General features: G+C 36.6%; 1 protein-coding gene across 1 annotated transcript in view; it reads left to right on the forward strand.

Moving 5' to 3' along the window:
- Positions 1-5,298: 5,298 nt before the first annotated feature.
- The window catches only part of LOC103821848 (atrial natriuretic peptide receptor 2-like), a 33,987-nt gene continuing 16,273 nt past the window's right edge, over positions 5,299-23,012 (forward strand). The window contains exons 1-8 of the mRNA XM_050987356.1: positions 5,299-5,352; positions 6,332-6,428; positions 9,257-9,389; positions 11,820-11,943; positions 13,922-14,026; positions 14,602-14,704; positions 16,264-16,409; positions 19,503-19,575. Coding sequence (XP_050843313.1) covers positions 5,299-5,352; positions 6,332-6,428; positions 9,257-9,389; positions 11,820-11,943; positions 13,922-14,026; positions 14,602-14,704; positions 16,264-16,409; positions 19,503-19,575 — 835 coding nt within the window. The remainder of the gene's footprint in view (positions 5,353-6,331; positions 6,429-9,256; positions 9,390-11,819; positions 11,944-13,921; positions 14,027-14,601; positions 14,705-16,263; positions 16,410-19,502; positions 19,576-23,012) is intronic.

Consider the following 23,012-nt stretch of genomic DNA (forward strand, 5'->3'; position numbering starts at 1 on the left):
GGCCAAGAACAGAATTGCTCCTCAGCTGTATGTCACTATTACCCCTGTGCTCCAGTAGATCTTAAGAACACCCAGGGTTTCTATTCTTAAGCACTGCAGACATCTGCAACGTTTCTGCCTGTGTGGGAGGACTGAAAGATGGGAGGAATTTGAGAACATCAGTAATGTTCTGCTTAGCTGAAAAATTCAAATTATTCTGTGCTGAACTGGGACCTACTCTTCTTATGCTTCCCAGGCAGTCATCCTGGCAAATTGAAATTCATTCTCACATTCTCAGACTTGCTGAATGCCCTTTGAACAACTGCAGCATTGACATGCTATGTTTCAGTAACAGAAACACAGATTTGGTCAGGAAAATCCCTTCTGCAGAAATCTATATTAAGTTTTGTACATAGGCTAGGATTTTCTAAAGTTTAATCCTTTGAAAATAAAATTCTTGGGGGCTTTTCTGAGAACTGAGAGTCTCTTTTTTCTTATCCAGTCTCTTTAGAGGCTTTCAGTCATGTATTATGCCAAATAACTAGCATCACCAATATTTTCAGTTAATGAGATAATTATTGTTATCTGTTAATTTTTTACCCATGAGGGTTTTCCCTGCAGGATTCTAGATTATCATTGTTCTGTCTTCTCTTTAGATGAAGAAAAATTACATGTTGTTTTATATTATGGAAATTCTAGAATGTTGTGGTTTTTTCCACAATAGTTCATGTACTGGTCATTTGTCTAAACAGAGAATAGTCTTATTCTTCAGGAAAAATGTTTCTTCCTCAAGTCTGTGACATATCCTCAGTGACAGTCTTCATACAACCTGGAGGAAGTATACAAGATTCTTTTCATTTCAAGTTTTGAAAATTTTTGAAATAAACTAAATATTTAGGCTTGTTTAGTGACACAGATCAAATCCAACATAGAGCAGCAGAACAAGACTTCCTGTGATGTGTCATGAATTAGAGTGAACCTGAGGAATGCATCAAAGCATTCATTTGTTCAGTATTCCCAGTAACCTGAGAGTGCAGGGAAAATTACCTGCAATCTTCACCAATTAATACCACTTGCTTTTTTGAGGTTTCTCTGAGTTTCTGAGGTGTGTACAACATTGTGGGTGGTCATCAGAATAAGCAGTTTCTTTGCTGTAGTTTTCACTGGCTGTAGTTTACCTTTTTAATCTGTTTTGCTTGCATACTGCCTCCCTGGTCTGTTCCTTTGAGTATGTATGTAACTGCTACTTCTGCTGTCAGTAAACTGTCATAAAAGATCAATCACCTAACATTAACCTTTCGGATCCTTGAAAACCAGTATGTCATCACTTCTTTCTTTAAGGTATGGTTACCATTTTTTTTTTAGCTTGAGACATCTTTCTTTGAAATTATCTCAAGCTTTCAATATTTGGAAAAATGTATTAGAGAAATGAAGAGGTACTTCAAAGGTAAGTGATGGTGTGTGTGCAAGGCTCAGGATCTTGCTGACTGCTCTCCATCATTTCTTCAGACCCACACTTTATTACCTGTTAAGATGTCCCAGCAGATTGAGTGCGCTCAGTGCCTCTAAAGATACTAATCTACTGTGCAATTTATTACATAATTTAGTCTTTTAATTAAATTAGCTGTAATTCTGGAGAAAATCAGGTGTTATTTTTTTAAATCTGATAATCCAGGCTCAGATGAGGTGTAAATCTTGCTGAACTGTCTGAGCTCACATGTGTGTTGCTTGAATAAGTGTTTGCAGCAAGAATGATGAGAAAAAGACAGAGGGTGGGAGGAAAAAAATGCTGAATCTTTTTAAGGTAATGCATAATAATAACAATCATCATCATCGTTGCAGTTGTAACCAGATCAGGCTTTTGATCCAGTTGTCCAGTTAATTTCATAAGCAGCAGAAAGCTTGGAAGACCAGCACCATTGAGAAGAGAACAAGCCCATGCTGAAAGGCCTCTTTTGGCACATGTAATTGTTTGCTTCAATGTGGATTTACAAGACAAAAGTCAACACCCTTAGTCTATAGGGCTGCATTACACAGGTCAGCAAAACCCTTTCTCTGCAGGCTGAAAATGCATAAACAAGTTGTTAGGGAGACCCAGTGAAGGTGTGATCACTTGTGCTGTGGTACTGTGACCACATGCCAGAGCCCTGGAAATTTCTTGTGGCTGCGCAGTGCATCCCTCTGCTCTTGGGAAGGGTTAGAAGGCCACCATCTGGTGCCTCTGAACTCCCTGGTGAGCACCTGAAATTGAACAGGGTCTGTGTTGCGCTACTGCTCTGTACTCCATTTGCAGCAGTTTATGCATCAAGAGAGGACTTTTCTTGCACCACAGCGTGCAGTGTGGGTACATCAAGAGAAGGCTTTCCTTAAACCAGACTGGGCGTAGTGGGTGCGTCCGGAGGAATCTGTCCTTGAACCACACCTGCCGCTGTGCTGCAAGGAAACCACTAGAGAGCAGCGTCCGAGTGCTCTGGCCATACCCAGCAAGCGCCGCGGGAAAGCTGTGCTGGTCCCAGTAAGGAAGGCACTCAGACTCCGTGTCGTTTAAAATTATTTTGGAGCTTTCACTGTAAGATGAGAATAGCATGGATAATCTTACATCCCTTAGATGCTAGGAACCTGGAGCGGTGTAGCATTGAGCGGGATGCCAGCCCATGCAGAGGATGAACATACTCTGCATAAGTGAATTTCTGTATGCTGAGAACCAAGGCTTTTTTTTAGCTACCGATTTCACAAATCACAGCCCTCATCAAACTGTGTCTTTGGAATGCCATAATCCTTAAATGTCAAATAAGCCCTGATAGTGGCTTTTGAGTTTTTGTTTGGGGTTTTTTTGGTTGTTTGTTTTTTGGGTTTGGAAGCTTTGGTTTGCTTTTTGGTTTGTTTGTTTGCAGTTTTAGGAGGCTTTTTTTTTTTTTTTTTTTTTTTTTTTTTTTGGGGGGTTTTGGAGTTTTTTTTGTTTTGGCTTTTTTGGACTTTTTGTTTGTTTGTTTGGGCTTTTTGTTTTGTTTTTGTAGCTCAATATCCTTGTCTTGCTTCCAAGACACGAACATCTGGAAAATTTGAATGTCAGAATAAATAAATATTTTCAAGGATATCTGAAGCTTTAATCACACTAATTTTTGTTTTGACTTACTGCTAGAAATTGCTATCCTAAAATACTTGAAAGAGCACAGGTGGCAACTTTTGTTCAGCAATATTGTATCCATTGTCATTATTTGCTACAAATATTAAAATTTGTATATAAGTTATATGATTATTGAAACATTAACACGAATGCATGTTTTTAACAATATCTAAAGTTTTCTTGGTCATAAATTTTTAAAATATCTTTATTTTGCCTCTGCTTCTTTCATAGTAGAAGTTATTGTTGTGTTAATTACTGAAATGGACATACAGTCAACATAATAGAAATACATCTGTAAACATAAAGTGATTTGATAATTTAATTTCAATCAGCAGAAATTACGTGGGTTTTAAATTGTTTTTTTTTTTTCAGATTAAGAGATCCTTTGAAGAGAAGCCAACGAACTCAGTGTTATTGCACTAAGCAGTCAAGCAGCAGTACACAGAATTCACTTAATCTATGCTAGAATGGGTCTGGCTGTGGTAATAAACTTGTCTGTGGTATGATGGAATGTTAGGATATTAGTGCAAATTATGCAACTACATATAACTTACAAACAGTAAAAGGGGCAAATGTAAAGCAATTATTATTAAGTTGATTACTGCACTTTATTAAAATTTATTTCTAATTTCTTTTATATCCAGAGAGTTTTGGATAGAGCTGAAGAATATATTGCTCACTGAGATATCAATCCTTTTTACAAAGGTTTATATATTTGTATTGCACTGGTTTTATTTTTAAAATTTCCTGTGCTTCTCTCCTTCAATGCAGAGATGGTAATGTGCATCTCAGATAGCTGGGATACTTTGTTAAATCAGATACAGTAGCTGGGATAGATTGTTAAATCAGACAATTGCCAGTCATTCCTGTCTGTCCATCTTTAATCCAAGATTACCAAGTATGTGTGGCCATTCTCCAGGAATTCTGAATGAGGTGATGGACAAGTAGCTGTAAATGTAATGTATGATATTTACAGTCCTTGAGAATCATGATATCAATGTCGTTTGAATATTTGTCAGTCCAATTAAAGAAAATAGGATCAGTCTGGCAATCTTTTGGCTTCTATAGTATCTAACAAGTTATAATCCTTAGCTTCCCTACCAGCAAATTGTTATCAAGCAGACATCCTAAAACACAGGGCCAGTAAAACCTCTCCAAGATGTTAATATAGGTAGGCTGTTTAAAGTAGATAAATGTACCAAAAAAAAAAAATATTTCTAAAAGATTTCCACACAGTGAAATCTATCATATCATAGGAAGACAAACACACATGAGGTTTAGCATCTCAGAACAAACATAAAATTACAACCTAAAACATAGTTTATATCAATAGCTCTTTAATGAGTGAAGCCAAACAGATTTTTTGATTCATCTGCAGCTCTTTCAAGATTATCTGGGCACACACTGCAGTTTTTTTCCTGCCATTTTGATACAAGAAATAGTGAAGTTCAAGCAGTTTGACAAAGATTCTTAATATCAGATTGGGCTGAGAGAATTCAAGAGGGAACATAGAGAATCATAACTGAAGATTTGTATTGGTGAACAATGATATTCGTGGACACGTCTATGTCTTTATTGTACCACCGTAGCTACACAGAAGTCTGTTTTGCCTGTGTATGTAGCAAGACACTTGGATACAGGTTGTCCTACACCTTCAGGGACTGAAAAATTGAATTCACAGGGTCTCATGCAATTCAGGTTGGAAGGAAGCTCAGGAAACTGGTCAGCTGGTCAGCCTTACTGTTCATCTTATGCTGGTAGCCTTTGCTTGCCTTGGTATTTATATGCTTCAGCTTGGGCTCAGCTATGTCTCTGTGTTTATGTCCACAGCATGGATTCATCTGCCTGAGGGTTGGATGCTGATCACATTTGACAAAAAACTGCAGGAAAACACCCCAACTGATTTTCTAGTTTTAAGCAGTAAGGGACATAAATTTCAGGAGGGTGGGGCTGCCCCTTAAACAAGTGGGGATTTTTCGAAGTGTTTCAGCAGAGGTGCAGAGGGGTATTTCCACCCTGCACTGTGAAGTGGATGAAGAGGCAAGGAAGAGGCAAAACAGCTGCAGCAGCTGGAGTTGCCAGGATCAGCTTGCCTAGCAACCCCCTTCTTAGGCAAGAGTATCTAATTCAGAAGCAACAGCAACATCAGAAGCAGCCCTGACACTTGGTGAGCTGGCTGCACATTAGGGAGCATGGGAGCTGTCAAATCACCAGCTGTAGAGCTCCGAAGCCTCCTCAGTTTTTTGGTAGGTCTATCTAGATCTGCTTACCAGAACTTATTCCTCTGATCTGTGTGTTCAGAAAGAACTGTATATGGCTTATTACAGTGAAAGGGCTGTTTATACTAGTTCTTGAATTTTATTTTAGTAATGTAGAAACCAAGAGTAATGGAAGATATATTGGAAAAATAAGTTGTACCATTCTGTCTTATTCTATTCATGTTGTGATAAGCAGTTGCACAATACAGTAGATGATTATGCTTTTAATATGTAGAAAAAGAATAGCAGATTGTATGAGTAGAAGCTATTATCTTTTACTAGAAGTAGAGTAAGCCCAGATTGTTCTGATCTGTTAGTATACACCCTAAAGTGTATTTTTTAATACATGACTAATATAATCCATTATAATGTATTATATATACATATATAATGTATATTTTGTTACTGTTACAGTTTAATCTGTGTGCTATTATGATGCTGTATTCTATCTATAATAGGCTTACGCAGTTCTTATTTTATGTGTCATTGTATATATAAACATTTATATGGCTAAAATTTGTATTGTGTTATTAAAAGTATAACAAAAAATTACTCCCTCAAAGATTTTAGATAGGAAAGATTAAAAGAAACTAAGCAGTTTGGGGGGGAGTGCCATTCTAAAAGCAAACAAAAAAACCTTCTTTAAATGAATTGTTTCTCTGCAAATGGCCCTAGTACCATCTGCTCTTTGTAAAGAACCATTTTGAGAGAGAAAGGTTAGTTAATTCCCCTAACTGTTTCATGCCAGTTTCTGGACAAATCAAAATAACGTGTTTGTATGGAATTATCTCTTTTTTTTTTTTTTCTTTTTCCCTCCAGAAGTTAGAGAGGTCAAAATATGCCAGCCTATGTTTCTGCACTTTATTTGATTTCTGTAGAAGGATTATAAATTTAGGAGATGGAATCCATCATTTCTTTCTTCTCATCCTGTTTTTTTTTGACTATTTTTTTTTCTTTTTCCTGGCAGGTGGTATTAGTGGAGGGGTGGCATGATTTAGATAACAAAGACTATGACTGTTGGCCCCTGGAAAAGCCAGATGAGTATAATATGCTGGACTGCGGAGGTGAATGAGTCATAAAGAAGACTTGGTATCTTACTTGGGGAATGGCTGAAACCCCAACATTGATGTATTCATAATAATAGCTTACTCATGATGGATGTTGTCTGTGGTGAAATGCATCTAAATTAGTGACAACCTCTCTTCCTAGAGAAATAAGTGAAAGAAAACAACTAAAGTTGCTTCAGAGTACTTATTTGTCCAGTATACCTTTATTCCAACAGGAAAGTAATAACAACAGCTGTATCCATTTTCCCAGACAGAAACTGAAAACGTTTTCTTTCTAATTAGAAAACCAAATGGAACTTAATCCAAACAAAGCATGGAGGCAGTGAGCATTGTAGCAAATCTACTTCCTGAAACTTTGCAGTGTCATTTCGAAAGTGTACGGTGCTTAATCAGTAAGCCAGTAAGCAAAATCACTGATTCTACATCATGCTTTTCCACCTTGCACAAAACTCTTCCACGAGTACCTAAAAAAATGCCTGAGACCTTTAACCACTTACTCCTGCCAGTTCCCAAAATTAATTTACATGGTAAGATAGCAACAAAAAAAAAAGAATAATTTTTTATGTTGGTGATTTATTGAGATGAAAAACTATTTGAGGAGCAACTGATATGTGTAAAACTCAATTTAAATATAAGAAAAGTTTCTTGTAGTCTAGGGGTTATAAAGCAGTAGACCAGGTTTCTCAGAAAGGTTGGGGCTTCTCCATTCTTGGAGATTTTAAAAACATGACTAGACAAATGCTAGAGAAACGTCCTTGAGATGACCCTGCCTTGAGCAACACAGGCTTGGACTGAATGATTTCTGTGGGTAGCTTCCAAATTGAACTCTTCTGTGATTTTGTGACTCTGTAACAAAGAAATAACTGATGTAAAGGAACGCTTTGTTTATGTTGTAAAAGGTAGGACCAGAGACAAGCATTCAATAGAGTTTTTAGAAAAAACACAAGAGCACCTCAGAAGGTGGTTCTAATAAAACACTCCAGGAAATATACTGCTGTGTCACACTCTTAGGTCAATGTTACAGTAAAACATTCTTCAATTAAATATCTTGGAACAATGAAGTTCAGAGACTTTCTAGATAATTTCAACGAAAACTTTTATCCCTGTATGAATTTACTATTGGTTTAACACTGAAACAGCTATTTATCACTACAGATACCTTGTTTAAAGCTATTTTTACCAAGTACAAGGAAAAGTAATGTGAGTTTTTTACATTACAATCAGTTTTAGAATGAACTTCAAGCTCTATCCTCCCTTACTTTGTAGGTTTTCTTTGCCATTTTCTGGGAATTGGTAGAAGCAAAGCAAAACACATATACTGTAGCCTCATTGCTGTAAAATTAACAAAAGATTTTCAAAGCTTTTATATGTGGGAGTAACTGTCATTTAGAGAAGAGTTTGGTTTACCTTTGTGAGACCTTTATAAGGAAGTAGAAAATAATTTAACTGAAATTTGTGCTGACCTTTTGTCTTCATTCTCATATATTCTTTGAAGCTCAACTTGCTTACCTTTTAGCAGAAATCACACTAGAATTTTTTTAAATCTTTGTATTATAGTTTTTCACATAATGTTAGCAATTAAAATGAGTTTTTAGTTTTCAAGGGAGATTATCAAGGGAAATCGAGGTTATTTTACAAATTGCCTAGTTAAATCTGATAGTAAATTAGGGGGGAAATAGTGGTTTCAGTACAGTGCAAGCAAAGAACGTACTTGTTAAAACAAGTATGAGTAACAAAAGAGGTCATAACCGAACAAGAAGAACAAAAAAATGAGATGTCTTGTAAGGCAGGTTTACCAGTCCTGTGCAGAAGGAATTCAATACTTCCTGACAAACTGAGTAACACATTTTCATTATCTAAGTAATTTGATGTGGTGCAAATTAAAACCTTCATCCAACAGTAGACAAAAAAGTAGGTGAGTGCACTGGGAAGATATTGATGATGTTAAGTTTATGGATTTAAGACTTCTCCCAGCTTTTATCTTCCTTCATTCTCAGGCCCAGAGGACAAGAGACATGATGGGGGTAAATGATCTTTCCCAGTTAAAATTGTAAAAATGGAAAAGAACAGATGTCTGATAGCACTCCTTCCACTGTCCTCTGTTCTAGATGCCATATGGTTCCATCACATGATAATGCATTCTTTATTATGTAATTATTAGTATTTATAATTTATGTTTCCTGAGTTTAAGGGTTTTGACTGAATTTCTTGTGTGGTGTAGTTGTCTGATCTATTCCATAATAAGGTGTGTCTCAGTGAAGGCAGCCGAGAATTAAGGGCAATATTGCCTGATCAAAAGAGGAAAGCAAATATACCACTACAAACAGCAATGCTATATACTGGAAGCAAAGTTAGTTTACACAAGACGAACAGATTTTTTTTTTTTTTTTTTTTGCATCTCTCCAACTGCTTGGTCTGAGGTTCAGAACTCTTCAATTAATGTGCACTTGTATTTACCAGTCCAGCCACTAAAATAAATTACTCTTTTTCGCTCATAAAAGATAATTGGAGAATACTGAGAAGGTTACTCAGAGGGTTGTGAAGCACTGGACCAGGCTGCACAGAGAAGCTGAGGATGCCCCATCTCTGAAAATGTTCAAGGCCAGGTTTGATGGGGCTTTGAGCAACCTAGTTTACTGGAAGGTGTCTCAGCCCATGGCAGGGGAGGAGGCACTAGGTGATCCATGACGTGCCTTCCAATCCAAACCACTCTGTGAACCTATGAATAGAGGAAAATCACTACAGAGAAAGTTTTACATTTGTATGTATCTGTTAAGAAAAAAAAGTACAGCAAATAATCTGACCTGTGATTGCACTTTTTCTAGGACTGGAGATGACATGGGTGGAAAGGCCTCCAGAAAAGGCTGTGAGTGGGGAGTCCTTCAATGTGACTTACGCTGTCTTTGCTTCAGACAGTTTTTATCAATACGCTGTGCAAAATGGAATCCTTTCCCACAGGTATTACTTCTTATAAAAATGCTGTCATGATTGTGAGTACATGAGGATTTTTTGTGTACATATTCAGTGATATAATTGGAACTGACACTCTGGAGTTCTTCATTAATTCCTTCCCTCTTTTGAGATCTCTCATAGCTCTGTTTGCCCTCCTATTTTTCCCTTTGCTCTCAGACTAGCCATCATGGCATGTTTGCCTGCTAGGTCGGAGACAACGTGCATCACTACTGTCACAGTGCAACTGTGGACATCATTTCTTGCCTTCACTACAAATTGAATTTATAGCTGAAGTTTAATCATGAGTCACAGGCTCTCTGTATCTTATTCTCATTTCAATCATAAGTATGATTCAAGTGCACAACATGGATGTGAAAAAGAGCTAGTCCAGTCCTGAATCCATTTAATTCAGTGGTCAACCGTGCTTGATTTTTGTGGGAATAAAATCACTCCAAAAGCTTATATGTCAGCTCACACACTGCGTTAATAACTGTGGACATCAGCAGTTAGAGAGTATGTAGGGAAGCAGCTCCAGATCTACAGATCTGGATCTATAAACCCAGGGGAAATACACTCTGATTTCATGCTTTTTTCTGTAAGTAGCAATACTCCATTCCTATATAGGAACACCGGAGACAGAGGGTGGGACCCCACTTCCTGTGCTGTTGTGTAAGAGATGTTTATAGAACATTTTTCTCTCCCTGAGTGTTGACATTGTAAAGTTCACTTTATAAGAGCTGTCATCCAGAGTTATTTTATTTAATATTGAAAGATTATCTATATCCTATTTTTAACCACAAAAAGTTGATTTTTTAAAAAATTTTGGTCTTCTATGTACTATGTTTAAAAACTACTTAAAATTTGGTTATCACATTTTCTGAAATGTATGGCTGCTAACAGTTCTGAGAACTTAACCATGAAGCAGGTTTTTTGACTGCTTGGCACGATTCTGATTTTTCTTGTCTTCCCTGCGAGACCCACTCCCTCAAATCAGTAAGGAACTTGGAAAAGACTGCTTTTTGTGTACTTATGCACATCTTGAACATAGAGACAGATGGCAAATATTTTATAAAAAGAGAGATAAATCTATGCTTCAGTTTTAAAAGGGATCAAATTTACATCTCATTTTGTCTAGGTTGTCTGGCTGACACTAAAATTTACAGCGGCTGACCCAAATATACCCGAGGTTGGCAAGTCAGTGTATGGGCATCACTGTAATTGGATAAAGCCATGATGAAGTTATTGAATAAAAAATAAAGAATACTAGATAAATTTTGAAAAGAAGCCCTAAAGAAAAGAACGTGATGGAATTAGACACCAAATTAATTAAGTATTTTTCTTAACTTCCAGTATGAATTCAAAGGCTAATAAATTTTAATGTTTTATCTGTTTAGGTGTTTTGGAAGTTGACATATTTGCTTGTGTCATATTTCAAGTGTGTCTATGTCCTCATAAATCTGGTTATGAGTACAATCTATGTTAACCTAATCCTCTGTCATTTTGTTTATTTGTCATAGTAAACAGAGTCTTCTCATAATAAACAAAGCCTACTGTTTTAGACCTATTCATTACTGGCTAATTCTTTCCTTAAAAACAAGCCAAAATATAAATCCTGTGTTCTGAAATTGTTTTATAAAGATCAACACAAGTTGATCACCAACACAAGTTCATAATATTTCAGCTGAACTGCAATTGATTCTGGCTGTATCTGAGTAAATCATATTTGTGGAAAACAATTTTATCTTACAGCCAAATTTATTAGGGTGATAACCACTGAGAGTGTAACTGAGGAAACAGTGTTGCATCACATATTTCAAGGTGAATTCATTCATCTTTCAGGAATAAGTTTTCAAAAGTTGTTTTGCAGCACAGTCTGTTCAGAAAGTCTACTCTAAATTTGTGGTTTGGGAAATTGAATCTGATGTGTAAGTCCATTATACTTATTTTCCTTGGCAATTTAGATTGTGAAGACTGGAGCAAAATGGTCTGTATGAATTTCATACATAGATGAAGGTTTTTGATTGAAAACTTTGAGACTGGAAGTAGCCAGGGACACATATATCTTAGAGTGGAAGCAGAAAAATAGTGTCTCTGTGCCAGATGAAGAAGTGCAAAGTAATCCCACCTAATTCACCTGGTCATGAAGTCAGGTTGGAAAGAGTAGTGAAGGTTGGTCCCTGCTTGCAGCACAGTATCTGCTAGAACTCCCTAGTACATGGCAGCTGGCAAAGGTCGAGTTGACAACAATCTCTAGTGCTCCAGGAACATTTCAACTAGAAGACAAAAAGAAAGAAATGGTTCAACAGTGTTTATTTCATTGCATATGTTTTTGCTGCTAATTTATCTGTGCAGGATAAAGAGCAAGCTCTCATGTGTTTGTTGCAATTTTTGTGAATGCGAAATGGATGTAAAAGTCTCTCTCTTATGCTTGGTTAGCAATGCTACTGCTGCAAAGGAATTCTGTGAGGAGCATGACTGTCCTGCCAGATGGAAAGATGCAAATGGGGACAACTGCTGTGTCTACCATGCCAACATTCATTCCTGTCCTTTGGCCTTCATGGTTAGTGCGATGGTGCAGCATCATGTGCTCTGTTCTTGCTACTGGCTGAGATGTCATTGTAATAGGCAGGTTCAAATTCGTGAAGTATTTCTGTGATTACAATTAGACCAAATTTATATAGTTCACTATATATTCACAAATTATGGTTTACTAATACCACTGTGGCAATGTCTGTCAGTTTTAGAATTTTTTTGCACTGGATGCAAAAAAATGAGGCTGAGGCTCATTTTGCACTGTGACTGCAAGGCAGTATTCAGAATCTCCCATTAGTGGGACCAATTACATCTGTCTGAGTTTACCTGACTTGGACCACTGTGCAACCAAGAGAGAAAGACAGATTACTGCATTCTAAAACAAGCTGGGCAAACTTTCAGTTGGATGTATTCCAGTCTCTCTGTTTTATAGACTGAGTGTGAATAATTTGCTTGGATTACTGGAGTTGGTGGGGGGGGGGCGGGGGGGGGGGGGGAATATTACTGGCTGTGACTTGTAGAACTGAACCTGTGTCCTGTGATGGAATGATTTTTCTTCATTGTATCAGAGAAAAAAAAATCTAAATACAAATAACAGACTTTGTTCATGCAGTGAAGGCAAGATCCATTCTTGGCCTGGCTTCTTGGCCTGTCCCTCTTTGAATAACTACTTAAAGTTGTGATCTAAAAATACAGTTTGGAACACCTTGTATTTTGGTTTTTTTTAATCTGTGAGGTAAGCTTTACCCTGCATAGGAACTTCCATGCAGCTGCCCAGTTTTTCTAGTTAATCTCCCTTCTGGAAATGTGACACATTCTTCATGATCAAAGGCGGTGTAATGGGAAGCCTAGCCTACACATCTTGCAGCTGTTTCATACATCCTTCTATGTGAAGGTCTAATGACTCCACAACAGCTCTAGTTTGTTTCTTGGCAGTCTGTTCTTGAGGACTTGTTTTATTAATGATTTTCTGAAAGCCTTAGCTGACATCAGGACTTTGGTTTAAAAGAGGAATCCTCGCTGGAGCCATCACATCAACATTTTTGTCTAGAACCATAGTAAAAAACTTCAACATCCCACTGCTTTGGTAACCTCTCTATTATTTCTATTTTTGCAATTAGTTCTGCTTGAAATTATGGTGTGGAAATGGCAAAAGCATGTTCACCAACATGCATCATCTGGTTTCTTTATAGTACTCTAAATGTTAGAGTTTCTGCTTAAAGGAACTCTGAGCTATTTGACTGTTACAGAGTTGACTATCACTGCATAAGGTTGAACATACACTTCAAGTAAGTTTTTTCCATTGTTTGAGAGGAGTTTGGGTTTTCATTGCTTTATTTTTTCAGTGTCATGTGTTCTAAAACATTTTATTTTGGTTAATGTGCTCAATTTCTTTTGCCCTGCTCTATTATTTTCAGTCCTTCAAAAGAAATGTCTGAAGAATTATCTGGAATTAGGAGACAGGGTTAATCCTTTCAAGTAAACAATAAACTACAAGCTCTTTGGACAGCCAAAATTAATCCTCCATGTTTGCAGTTGCAGAAGGTTTACATCTTAATAGCTTTATTGAGAAATGCTCTGCAGTGCCTCCCTTCCTCATTAAAGAAAAAAGAAAAAATGCTGCTGTATCAAAAGTGACACTTCAGTAAAACCTCTTGAGAAAAATATTAAAAGTGGAATGCAATTCTGCTTCTAGCACAGGAAATCCAAAAAAAAAAATGAACCAGCTTCATAAAAGCACTCATTCTATGAGTACACTACTGAGGCTCGTATTTTAAGAAATAACAATATATGTGAGATCTGAACTGAATATACGAACAACTGCTTCTCTGTTATTTTGTCACAGAACAGTGTTGCTTGTACTTTGGCATTTTGATAGTTTTGGTTATAAAATAGAACTTTATTTGCTGTTAGAGAACAGAAGTAATTTTGAGAAAGAAAGAGAGGAGGAACTAGGACTTTCATTGTGTTATGGTATACTGACATAACAAATATGTCTGCTAAAGGCCAAAGGAGGAATATGTGGTCCATGGATCCCAGATGATGGTCAGATATTTACTCATACGTTGTCTACTGCTGGCAAAATGAGCCAAAGGAACTGGACTGCCAAGGTAAAGTATATGTATTGCATGTAGGATTTTACCTCATTTGCTCTTTTTGGAGTTTACTTGCTAGTAATTTAATGCAGTTCATGAACATGTTCCCCATTTCATTTATATGCATGTGTTATTGTCTACGCTGTGCATATTGCTGAGCTGACTATCAATTCCCAGCTCACTTGGAAGTCAAGGTACCTTTACACATTAGGTAGTTAGTGGAAGGAGTAGGGATGGCAGGAAAATGAATAGCATAATCTGTCCATGTGATGTCCACACTAAGAATACATCTCACTACTGACTGGACTGTAATGCAGGTTCATATGACCATAAGGGAGCTTCTACCTGAAAGAAAGAGCAGGAAGGCATACATGGCAGAATGCACTGGGCTGATAGGCTTACCTGGCGAAAAGAAGACACACCAGGGAGGGAATCAAACCAGTCTTTCTCACAAGAGCTGTCTCTCCTGATTTTGAAAGAAATGCACAAATTCTTTTGAAGAATACCCTAGTTAGTTGGTTCTTGTTATAAAAGCAAGTGTATGCAAGTGAAGTTTTGATGCTTTGCTGGTTTGTTCACTTGTTTCACAGGTTGTTTTAGTTCACGTGGGTGTGACTTCTCTCATCGCACATATCAGAGTTGGGAGAATCCAAGCTGCTCTAGAAGCAAAAACCACAGTCCTTCCTGCAGCAGGTATGATATAAAATTAAAATGTGACCTAACTTCTTATTGACTGCAAATCTCAATGCTATTATCATTCATGCATAGTTACCAAGAGCAAAAGCAATTCCTACCTCAGCCTTTCTTTGAAAATACACAAATGTCTTCCTGAAATTTTTCTTCACATAACACTGAAGTCTGAAAAAGTGTTTGAGCTTCTAACAGTTGTATTAATCTAGAACAGTAGAAAGCCACTCTTGTCAAATAAGTAGTCAAATACCATGACCAATGGCTTCAGGTACTACAAGGCTTGTCTGCAGTTCATGAGAATGTGAGAATATTCCTCCAGCTAGTGTTCTGAGAATCCAGACACTTTTCCCCTGAAGGGGAGCAGACTAGTCTTAAACATATTGGAAAGGTAGAAATCCATATTGGTTCCCTTGTTCACATTAAAAATTGCTCCCAAGGGCATCCGTTTTCCATTCTCTTTAGTATACCTGTATGGAGGGAAGCAGAAATGACTGTAACAGTTCTCTTAGTGATGCCAAATTTTAAAAGTGGACTTGCTTAATAAATTAAACACACAACCTGAAAAAAATTATTGGCTTAAACAAAAGTGTCATCACAACACTCTTGTTAGCTACTCTTCTGGAAGTGTGAGAATATATTTCACAATGTTACAGAAAAAAAGAAAAAAACACAAAGCAACTACAGTGTGAATAGAAGTATTTATCTATTGAATTTTCTACTCATTGCAAAACAACTGCAGCTGAATTTTCCAGGAAACTTACAATATATCACAGAAGAAATTTTAAAAAATGTAGCTCTACCCCTGAGACAGAAAGTGACTTCTGTTATTATCTTGGTATTATACTGGAATTAGTGAGGCTGAAACAGAATTATTACTGAGCAGTGGATTTTTTTTTAGTTTTTTTTGTTTAATTTAAGAAAAACTACATAATGACAGAATAATACCTTCAGCTCACCTCTCAGTCTAAAGTACAGCATGATATTAGTTTAATCACAGAGGTAAAATTGAAAGACCATTCAAGACATGGAAGAAAGACTTTTGTTATTTAAGACTTTTGTTTTAAATTACATCTAATATTGCTGATAATTTATATAAGACCTTGGAGTAAGTAAGGAAATAATTGAAGTGTGGGTTGCAAGATTTTTTCTGCAGCCCCCAGTGTCTTTTGCTGCTGCTGAGGAAGGGTCCCTGGCTTCCTGGAATCACAGGTGTTGGATTAAATACAAAGAATGCAAAAAATGATGCCTACCTTGAAGAACTTTGAGTTTCTGAAAAAAAAAAAAAAGCGTGGATAATGAGAAACACAGTAGTGATGAAGTGATTTATACACAAAAATGTCAAAGGCTCACATGTAATTAACATTTAACTTGATGAAAGAGAACCTGTATTACTTCAGAAATTCAGATTGCTCTTTAAGCTGCTGGGATGGTATCTCTGAATTCTTCAAAATTTATTCTTTCTGGGACTCTGAGCTTTCCCAGGTCAAGAACCACATGTTTAAATCTGAATGCAATCTTGTAGATGGATGAAACTGCCTTAAAATGTTTTGTTTTCTAATCAGTCTGTGGAGATGGCTTTTGTGAGGAAGAAGAAGGCTGCTCCATCTGTCCAGCAGACTGTGGGGAATGCCCTCTTTCTGTTGATGTTAGGATAGCAATTGCCTTACCAATATGCTTAGTCTGCACTGGCTTCATTTTGACAGTCATAGTAAGTACCTGTTCTCTACTCTTTAATTTCCTTTATCTTCAATGAATTTATTAGACAGAGTGGAACTCTCTCTAAGAAGAGGGAGAGATTTTCTTCTGCCTCCAGCATCTGTGCGCTATGGAAAAAAGCAGAAAGAAGGGAAACAACTTTTAAAGCTTCCATATTAGTGAAGTCACATTGTACTAGGAATTTTCATCCTGTAAGAGAGAAGACTGAGGTGGAATGTAATGAAGGGATGGGTAGATTATGGTAAAGGAAAAAAAATTTCCATGGTATGAGGAGTAGGAGATGCCAACAAAGTAAGAGTACTTTTTACTCACGATAGAAATCTGTTATGAAATTAACAGTTTCAAAACCTTATAGAAGCCAGAATTATAAAAGATATCAAGAACAAATTAGGTAATTCATTAAGGGACTATCTCCACAAGAGTCCATCAAATCTCAGAGTCCAAATAGAACTTTAAAAGCAGAATATTCAAGTTAGGATATTCTCAAAGGAATGGGGAAAGGATAATTTTTTTGTTTTCTGTTTTGGTTGCTTGATTTTTTTTAATAGGTTTCTTTTCTTAGTGTAACAACCAGCTTGGTTCCTTTCAAAGAGATTAATTTTACATAATAGTTATCAATTATAGCAGACTCATGAAGGAAAAACAAAAAGGTATTGAGGAGAGAGGAATGTATCAGTATTGGAGAAGTAGTTTTGGGAGTCTTTGAATGAAATGTCTGTATAAAGAGAAAATTATATTATGGCTAATTACTTAAGATGCTTATTACTTAAGTGCTTCTGGGAAAGTGTATCTACATTCTTTATGTGTCTGCATCTTGAAAAAATTGCGTTTTTGAGTTTCGTAACAGAGGTTTATCAGGTGAATATGGCAGCTGTAGAGTCATTGTATTGACTATGTTCATAATGGGTAATTTATTTAGCCCTTGGCCTATATATCCTGTAAAACTTTAGGCTCCTGCTTCCTCAGGGATTCCTTCCCTGTCCATCCTATACGGCAGTTGCATGAGCATCTGAGGTGGGCATCGGCACAGATAGGGAATGAGTAGGAGAAAGCTGATGGCCCTCAATTTGTGAGCTGTTGCCAACATATTTTATGAAAAATCCTTTACTTAGGAATTTTCCTTTCCTGAGAGCTGAGAAGCCTCGGAACAAACTAAACAATTCTTATCTGCTGCTGTGGAATGCCACGGGAAAATCTGTGATTGGCCCCGTCAGACTGTTTGCAATTAAGAGCCTATCACAATTCACCTGTTCGGCCCGTCTTGGGCTGAGAAGACTTCAGTTTACACATTCCTTTTCTATTCTTAGCTTAGCTTGTAGTGAAATCCTTCTCTTTATTCTTTTAGTATAGTTTTTATATCTTATATATCATATCATAATAAATCTAAGCCTTCTGATACATGGAGTCAACGTTGTCGTCTCTTCCCTCATCATGGGACCTCAGAAAACCGCTGTAACAGTGGGCCATCAGCTTTCTCCTACTCATTCCCTATCTGTGCCGATGCCCACCTCAGATGTTCACTGCAACTGCAGTATAGGATGGACAGGGAAGGAATCCCTGAGGAAGCAGGAGCCTAAAGTTTGTGGGCCATAAATTTGTGGGCCATCAGCTTGGATCACGTTCATCTGCTTGTCACTGTGTGGTTTTGTGAATTAGGAACAGAAACACTGTTGAAAACTATTTGAGCATTCATAATCCACAAGGAAGTCGTGACAATGAGTTTATAGCAAGTGTCCTGTAAAACCACATGATCTGACAGAAATATGCAACTGGACAGATGAGAAGTTCAAACAGTTTTATATAACTGGCTTTTTAGAAAGAGCAACGGAGATTCTTGGCCTTGCATATGTTTATTTAAAGTTCTTGTAGCAAAATCTATTATTTCTGCTGTTTTTTCTGTATGTTTGGAGTAGTTTGGTTTTTTTCCTTCTTTCATTTCTGTAGACATATTCCTGCTAACTTCTTCAATAGAAGAAGCAGCATAATGGGGTTTATAAGTTTTATTGGTTTTACTGTAATAGGATAGGAAAGATTATTTTATCTAATTCAGGAATTGATATAATGTAAATGGAGCCATCTGGGAAACTAATGCCTTCTTTAATGCTTCAAGAAGCAGAAAGGATTCCTTTGATATCAGTGTCAAAGGAAGCAAGACTAGTATTCACTTCTTGCCAATATGTCTTAATACATTCACAGCTTTGAAAGATAAAATGTAGGTTTCTTTCCTCAGAAGCCTTTTGAAATAAATGGGATGACTTAATTTTGATTCAGTTGTCACAATTTCAACCAGTATATCAACACAATCTCCACAATCCGTTCCTTTTTCATTATCTGGGCTTTTATTACCTGTTTCAATGACTGCATCAGTCCTAGTATTAAATTTTGAGCTATAGAAAATGGTATAATGATGATAAAATGCTACTTTGATTTGACATTTTGGCATTGACTGCAGTTGCATAATTTATTCTGTTGCTCATTTGAAAGCATGTATTTACACTTTGTAAATGTTAGCTTTGTATGTCAGGTCTACCAAAAATCAGCTATTAGCTCAATGCCTTCTTTACAAAGTAGCCACAGAATCCCTACCTAATATTCTTTATGATAGAGTATTTGACATAGTATGGCCTAATTAGTAGGTCTTGGGTAATTCTATTCCAAGATATAAAATACATTGCTCTTTATCTCAGGATTAGGATGAAGGGCGTTCTTGTCCTGTACCTACGTAACCTAGAGCACTTCCATGAGATGAGATGATGTAAACCCCTATCTGATGTCCAGGCTGAAATGTAAATACATAAATGTTGACAATAATTGAGAGTTTCTAGACAGTGCAAAACATTACATGTAATTAGTTCTGGAATATAGCCTGTACAGTTTTTAGTATGTTTATTAGATGCTGTTTCCTTCCAAGCCTGTTATTAATACTTTTGGTTCTAATGTTACTTAAGAGATATGCTGAATGTTTATACTTCAGATTTAGTTTGTATACTTTCAAATTTTCATATTTTATAAAAATAATCTCTGAGTCAATATCTTCAAAGAGAGTGGGGCTACATTAGGAATTATTTTTTTTTTATTCTTGTAGTGGTTTCAATATCAGAAACAAAAGATGCTGTGGGATGAAAGCTGGATTATAGACTTCACCTGCATCAAACAAGGTTAGCAACTTGTAATTTTGATGCTGTGATCAGTTTTCTTATTAATTTTGAGAAATAATCTCAATTATATTTTTCATATTTTAAGTGTCTTTCACTTAAAATATGAAAAATATAATTGAGATTATTTCTCAAAAAAAAGTTAAGCTGTTTTTGAATGACATGTCCAATGTTTCATCCTTGTAATCTCTGTGAGCTGCTCATTCATATTTTTGTTTATCAAACATTTAGATGACCAAGTTATTTAAAATGTTTCTTTCTTATTACATATGTTGATTTGTTAATCAAAAAAGACAAGCCTACCCCATAATAAACAGATAAGCTCTGGAGTTGGATGAAACAAATTACAGTTGCTTCAGTGAATTACACCTTTCTGTGTAATTGATCTCCCTAAGTTGTTCTGGAATTGCACAAAGATATTGAGGATTATAGTAATATCTTAATTTCTCTCAGTATATGCTGTCTGTGGCTAACTTACTAGCATTTTGACAATTTTGGCCAGAGGTTTGAAGGGCTTTTTTTTAATTCTATCTCCTGGTATAAAATTTGATTTAATTTGTTCTAATTAAACAGGTTAAGAATAAATTTGTGTGTTATGATATGCTTTATTATGCTGTACTTAAGATACATATAGATTATTCATTTTGCTCTTCCTTTGCTTAGTATTCAGAAGGAAAACAATACCTAGATGCTCAGAAAGGGTAAATTTATAAAAGTCTGCTGTGCTGATTGTGCACACTCTCATTATCTGTCTCTGGGAGAAATTGCTCAGCAGATGTCTGCTTTGTCTGTGTTCTGTTGGGTTGCTAGTGTCAAGATGTTCTTGTGATAATATGTAGTAGAGGTACTTTCAGCCTTAGACCTGAACATTATTTTCTGTATACTTTTGATAAGATATCCTTGTTATTGTAAATAAGAGATTATGGCTTAGAAATTAATTTGATTACAGGAACCAAAATGAATTTCAATCCAGATATTTGAAAACAGAAATAGAGAAAATTGTTTTTCAATGCAGCAAAAAGTAACATAAGCAAAATTTTCAGCTGAAAGTAAATTAGAAAATGGCATAAGCATCACATGTGAGGTAAAGCAATAGAAAGAGACTGAGAGAAATTATAAGCATGATCAAAAAAATAACAGATTAAAATTACTTTGAAAACTCCAAGATGAAAGATATAAGTTTCTTGGAAAAAAGCCTGCAAAGCAGCAATGCTGTTTCAGATTATTGCTCTAAGAGTGACGATTAACAACTTAATGAGTACTGATAACATTATAAGGTAACAGACAGTATGTCTTCTCTGGATAGAGTTGTTCAGAGCTACCCATTTCAGTAGCCTGAAATGCACAGATATTTAAATGAAAACACATCAGCTGTGCTGTACCCAGGGTATGTAGCACTCAGTGCTACATACAAAGCTTATTCTTTTAAGATAACTTTTTTTGTGTGTGTATTGCATTGCATATAGACATATAGATATATATGCAGTCTTATTCTTAAAGCTATCTCAGGGATCTGTAAAGCATTTCTGGGTGGAATGCTGTAGAAAACTTCAAATGTCAATGCAATTTTGAACTGCATATGGATAATACTATGGTGTGGGAACATGGCAGTCCTGATTCAAGGTGAGATGTTGAACTTCCTCAGCAAGATATTTCTACTAGGGAGAGTTGAGAGGTCTCAGCAATTCTGAGGCTAATTGGCTAAATCTGGATTTTGATTGGAGATTATGGCATGACATGTAGCTCATTAAATTTGTTTCGAAGTCCATTTTTTTTTTTTCTGTGAGCTGGTAAACAGACATTAAAAATGTACATTGAAAATCACTGTGATTTTTTTTCCACTTACTGTATTGTTGATCTTCTCTGACTTCTCTCTGGTGTCAGAATCACTTCCCACATTCCTGTACTTTACAGTCTTCTTTGGAGCTCCAAATAGACTTGTTAAAATGTGGCACAGGGTTTACTCTCCTTCCCTGGGTTCTGTCCTCAGCTTCTACGTAGGAGCAAGGGCTAACCATCTCAGGAGCAGAGAAATGAAAGTTGCATAAAATCCTGAGGATTACTGAGACGTATCTCTGGCAATGAATCCTCTTTGATACATTTTTACTTTTTATGTAGCAGTCCAATTCCAAGCAATGGCTTTCTCTCTTATGTATTAACAAAAGCAGATAAGATGCAAAGATCTTGAAAATTCTCTGTATTTCTTTGTGTCTGGAGTCTCCACCTGTGCATAAATAGGAACCTTTGTGCTCCTTTTCTTGTCCCACGTCCCATTTAGATTGCATTATACGGACAGCAACAGGAAGCATGATGAGTGCTCCCCCAGCACTCAGTGCTGTCAGTTGTGCTACTACTCTGAGCTCCTGCACAGCAGCTGCCAACATCTCCAGGAGGAAATACTTCACCCAGACTGGGAGATAGTAAGTCAATATTATTACTCATTTACTGCAGTATCTACTATGTTAGTTTCACACTAACTTCTGGTTCTTGCTGCTTTCAATTGATAAGCAGCAAAAAAGCATGAATTTATCTTGTCAGGCCAAATTGGGTAAGCTAAGATCATCATCTGACTTCTGTACTGCATATTGGCTGTGGAGTATTTTAACACACCAGGCTTCTGGTTTGGTTGTCATTTCTCCTTTTCTCTTCGGGTCTTGTTAAAAGGTTGTTGGTACATAAAATGTCCTGCATCTGTTAATCAATGGCCCTTGCTGTTCAAATGTATCTGAAACCAAGCCTTTTATAAATCCCTTTTTTCTAAAATGCAGACAGAGTAAACTAGGTTCTTTCCTGTAAAGAAGGGCATCCTCTACACACAGAAAATCAGCACATCAGAAATCTTGTCCTTTAACCAGCTGACACGACTCAAGATTCAGATCATTTCACCTCAGAATCAAATTGCAAAGCTGCATATCATGTAACTATAAGGAAAAATATTATAGATGTATTCTGCCATCCAGAAAGCATTGAACATGTGCAAAGCTGGAAGTGGTACTTATCATCTGAATGCGCAGAGAAGGATCATGCTTTGCAGGATAAAGAAGCTTACTTGGGATCATTGGCTAGGGGAGAAAGTGCCTTCAGCATAGCTTGTGGAAAATCATAGCCACTTCACTGATGAAATACTGTGTTGTATTGACCTTTTTTGCATTGACCTTTTTTGCTTCTTTCTGAATGGTGACATTTTCATCATCAGCATCCCCTTCCTCAGGTGACTCAACGTTAAAAGCATTTATCAAGGGTATTATGGGGCATTCAGTCTCATTGGTGAAGCACCTACAACTGCTACACTAAACACCCCATACTCTGTATTTATATGGTATTCATCACTAAAATTCCTGCATCAGGTATCTCCACTGAATTCCTTTACTCTAAAAAAGAAAATTTCTTTGTTCTTGATCAAACTCAGCTGCTTCTTTGCTGAGAATGCTCAACCCCAT

The sequence above is a fragment of the Serinus canaria genome, chromosome Z, assembly GCF_022539315.1.
Source record: "Serinus canaria isolate serCan28SL12 chromosome Z, serCan2020, whole genome shotgun sequence".
NCBI classification, from domain to species: domain Eukaryota; kingdom Metazoa; phylum Chordata; class Aves; order Passeriformes; family Fringillidae; genus Serinus; species Serinus canaria.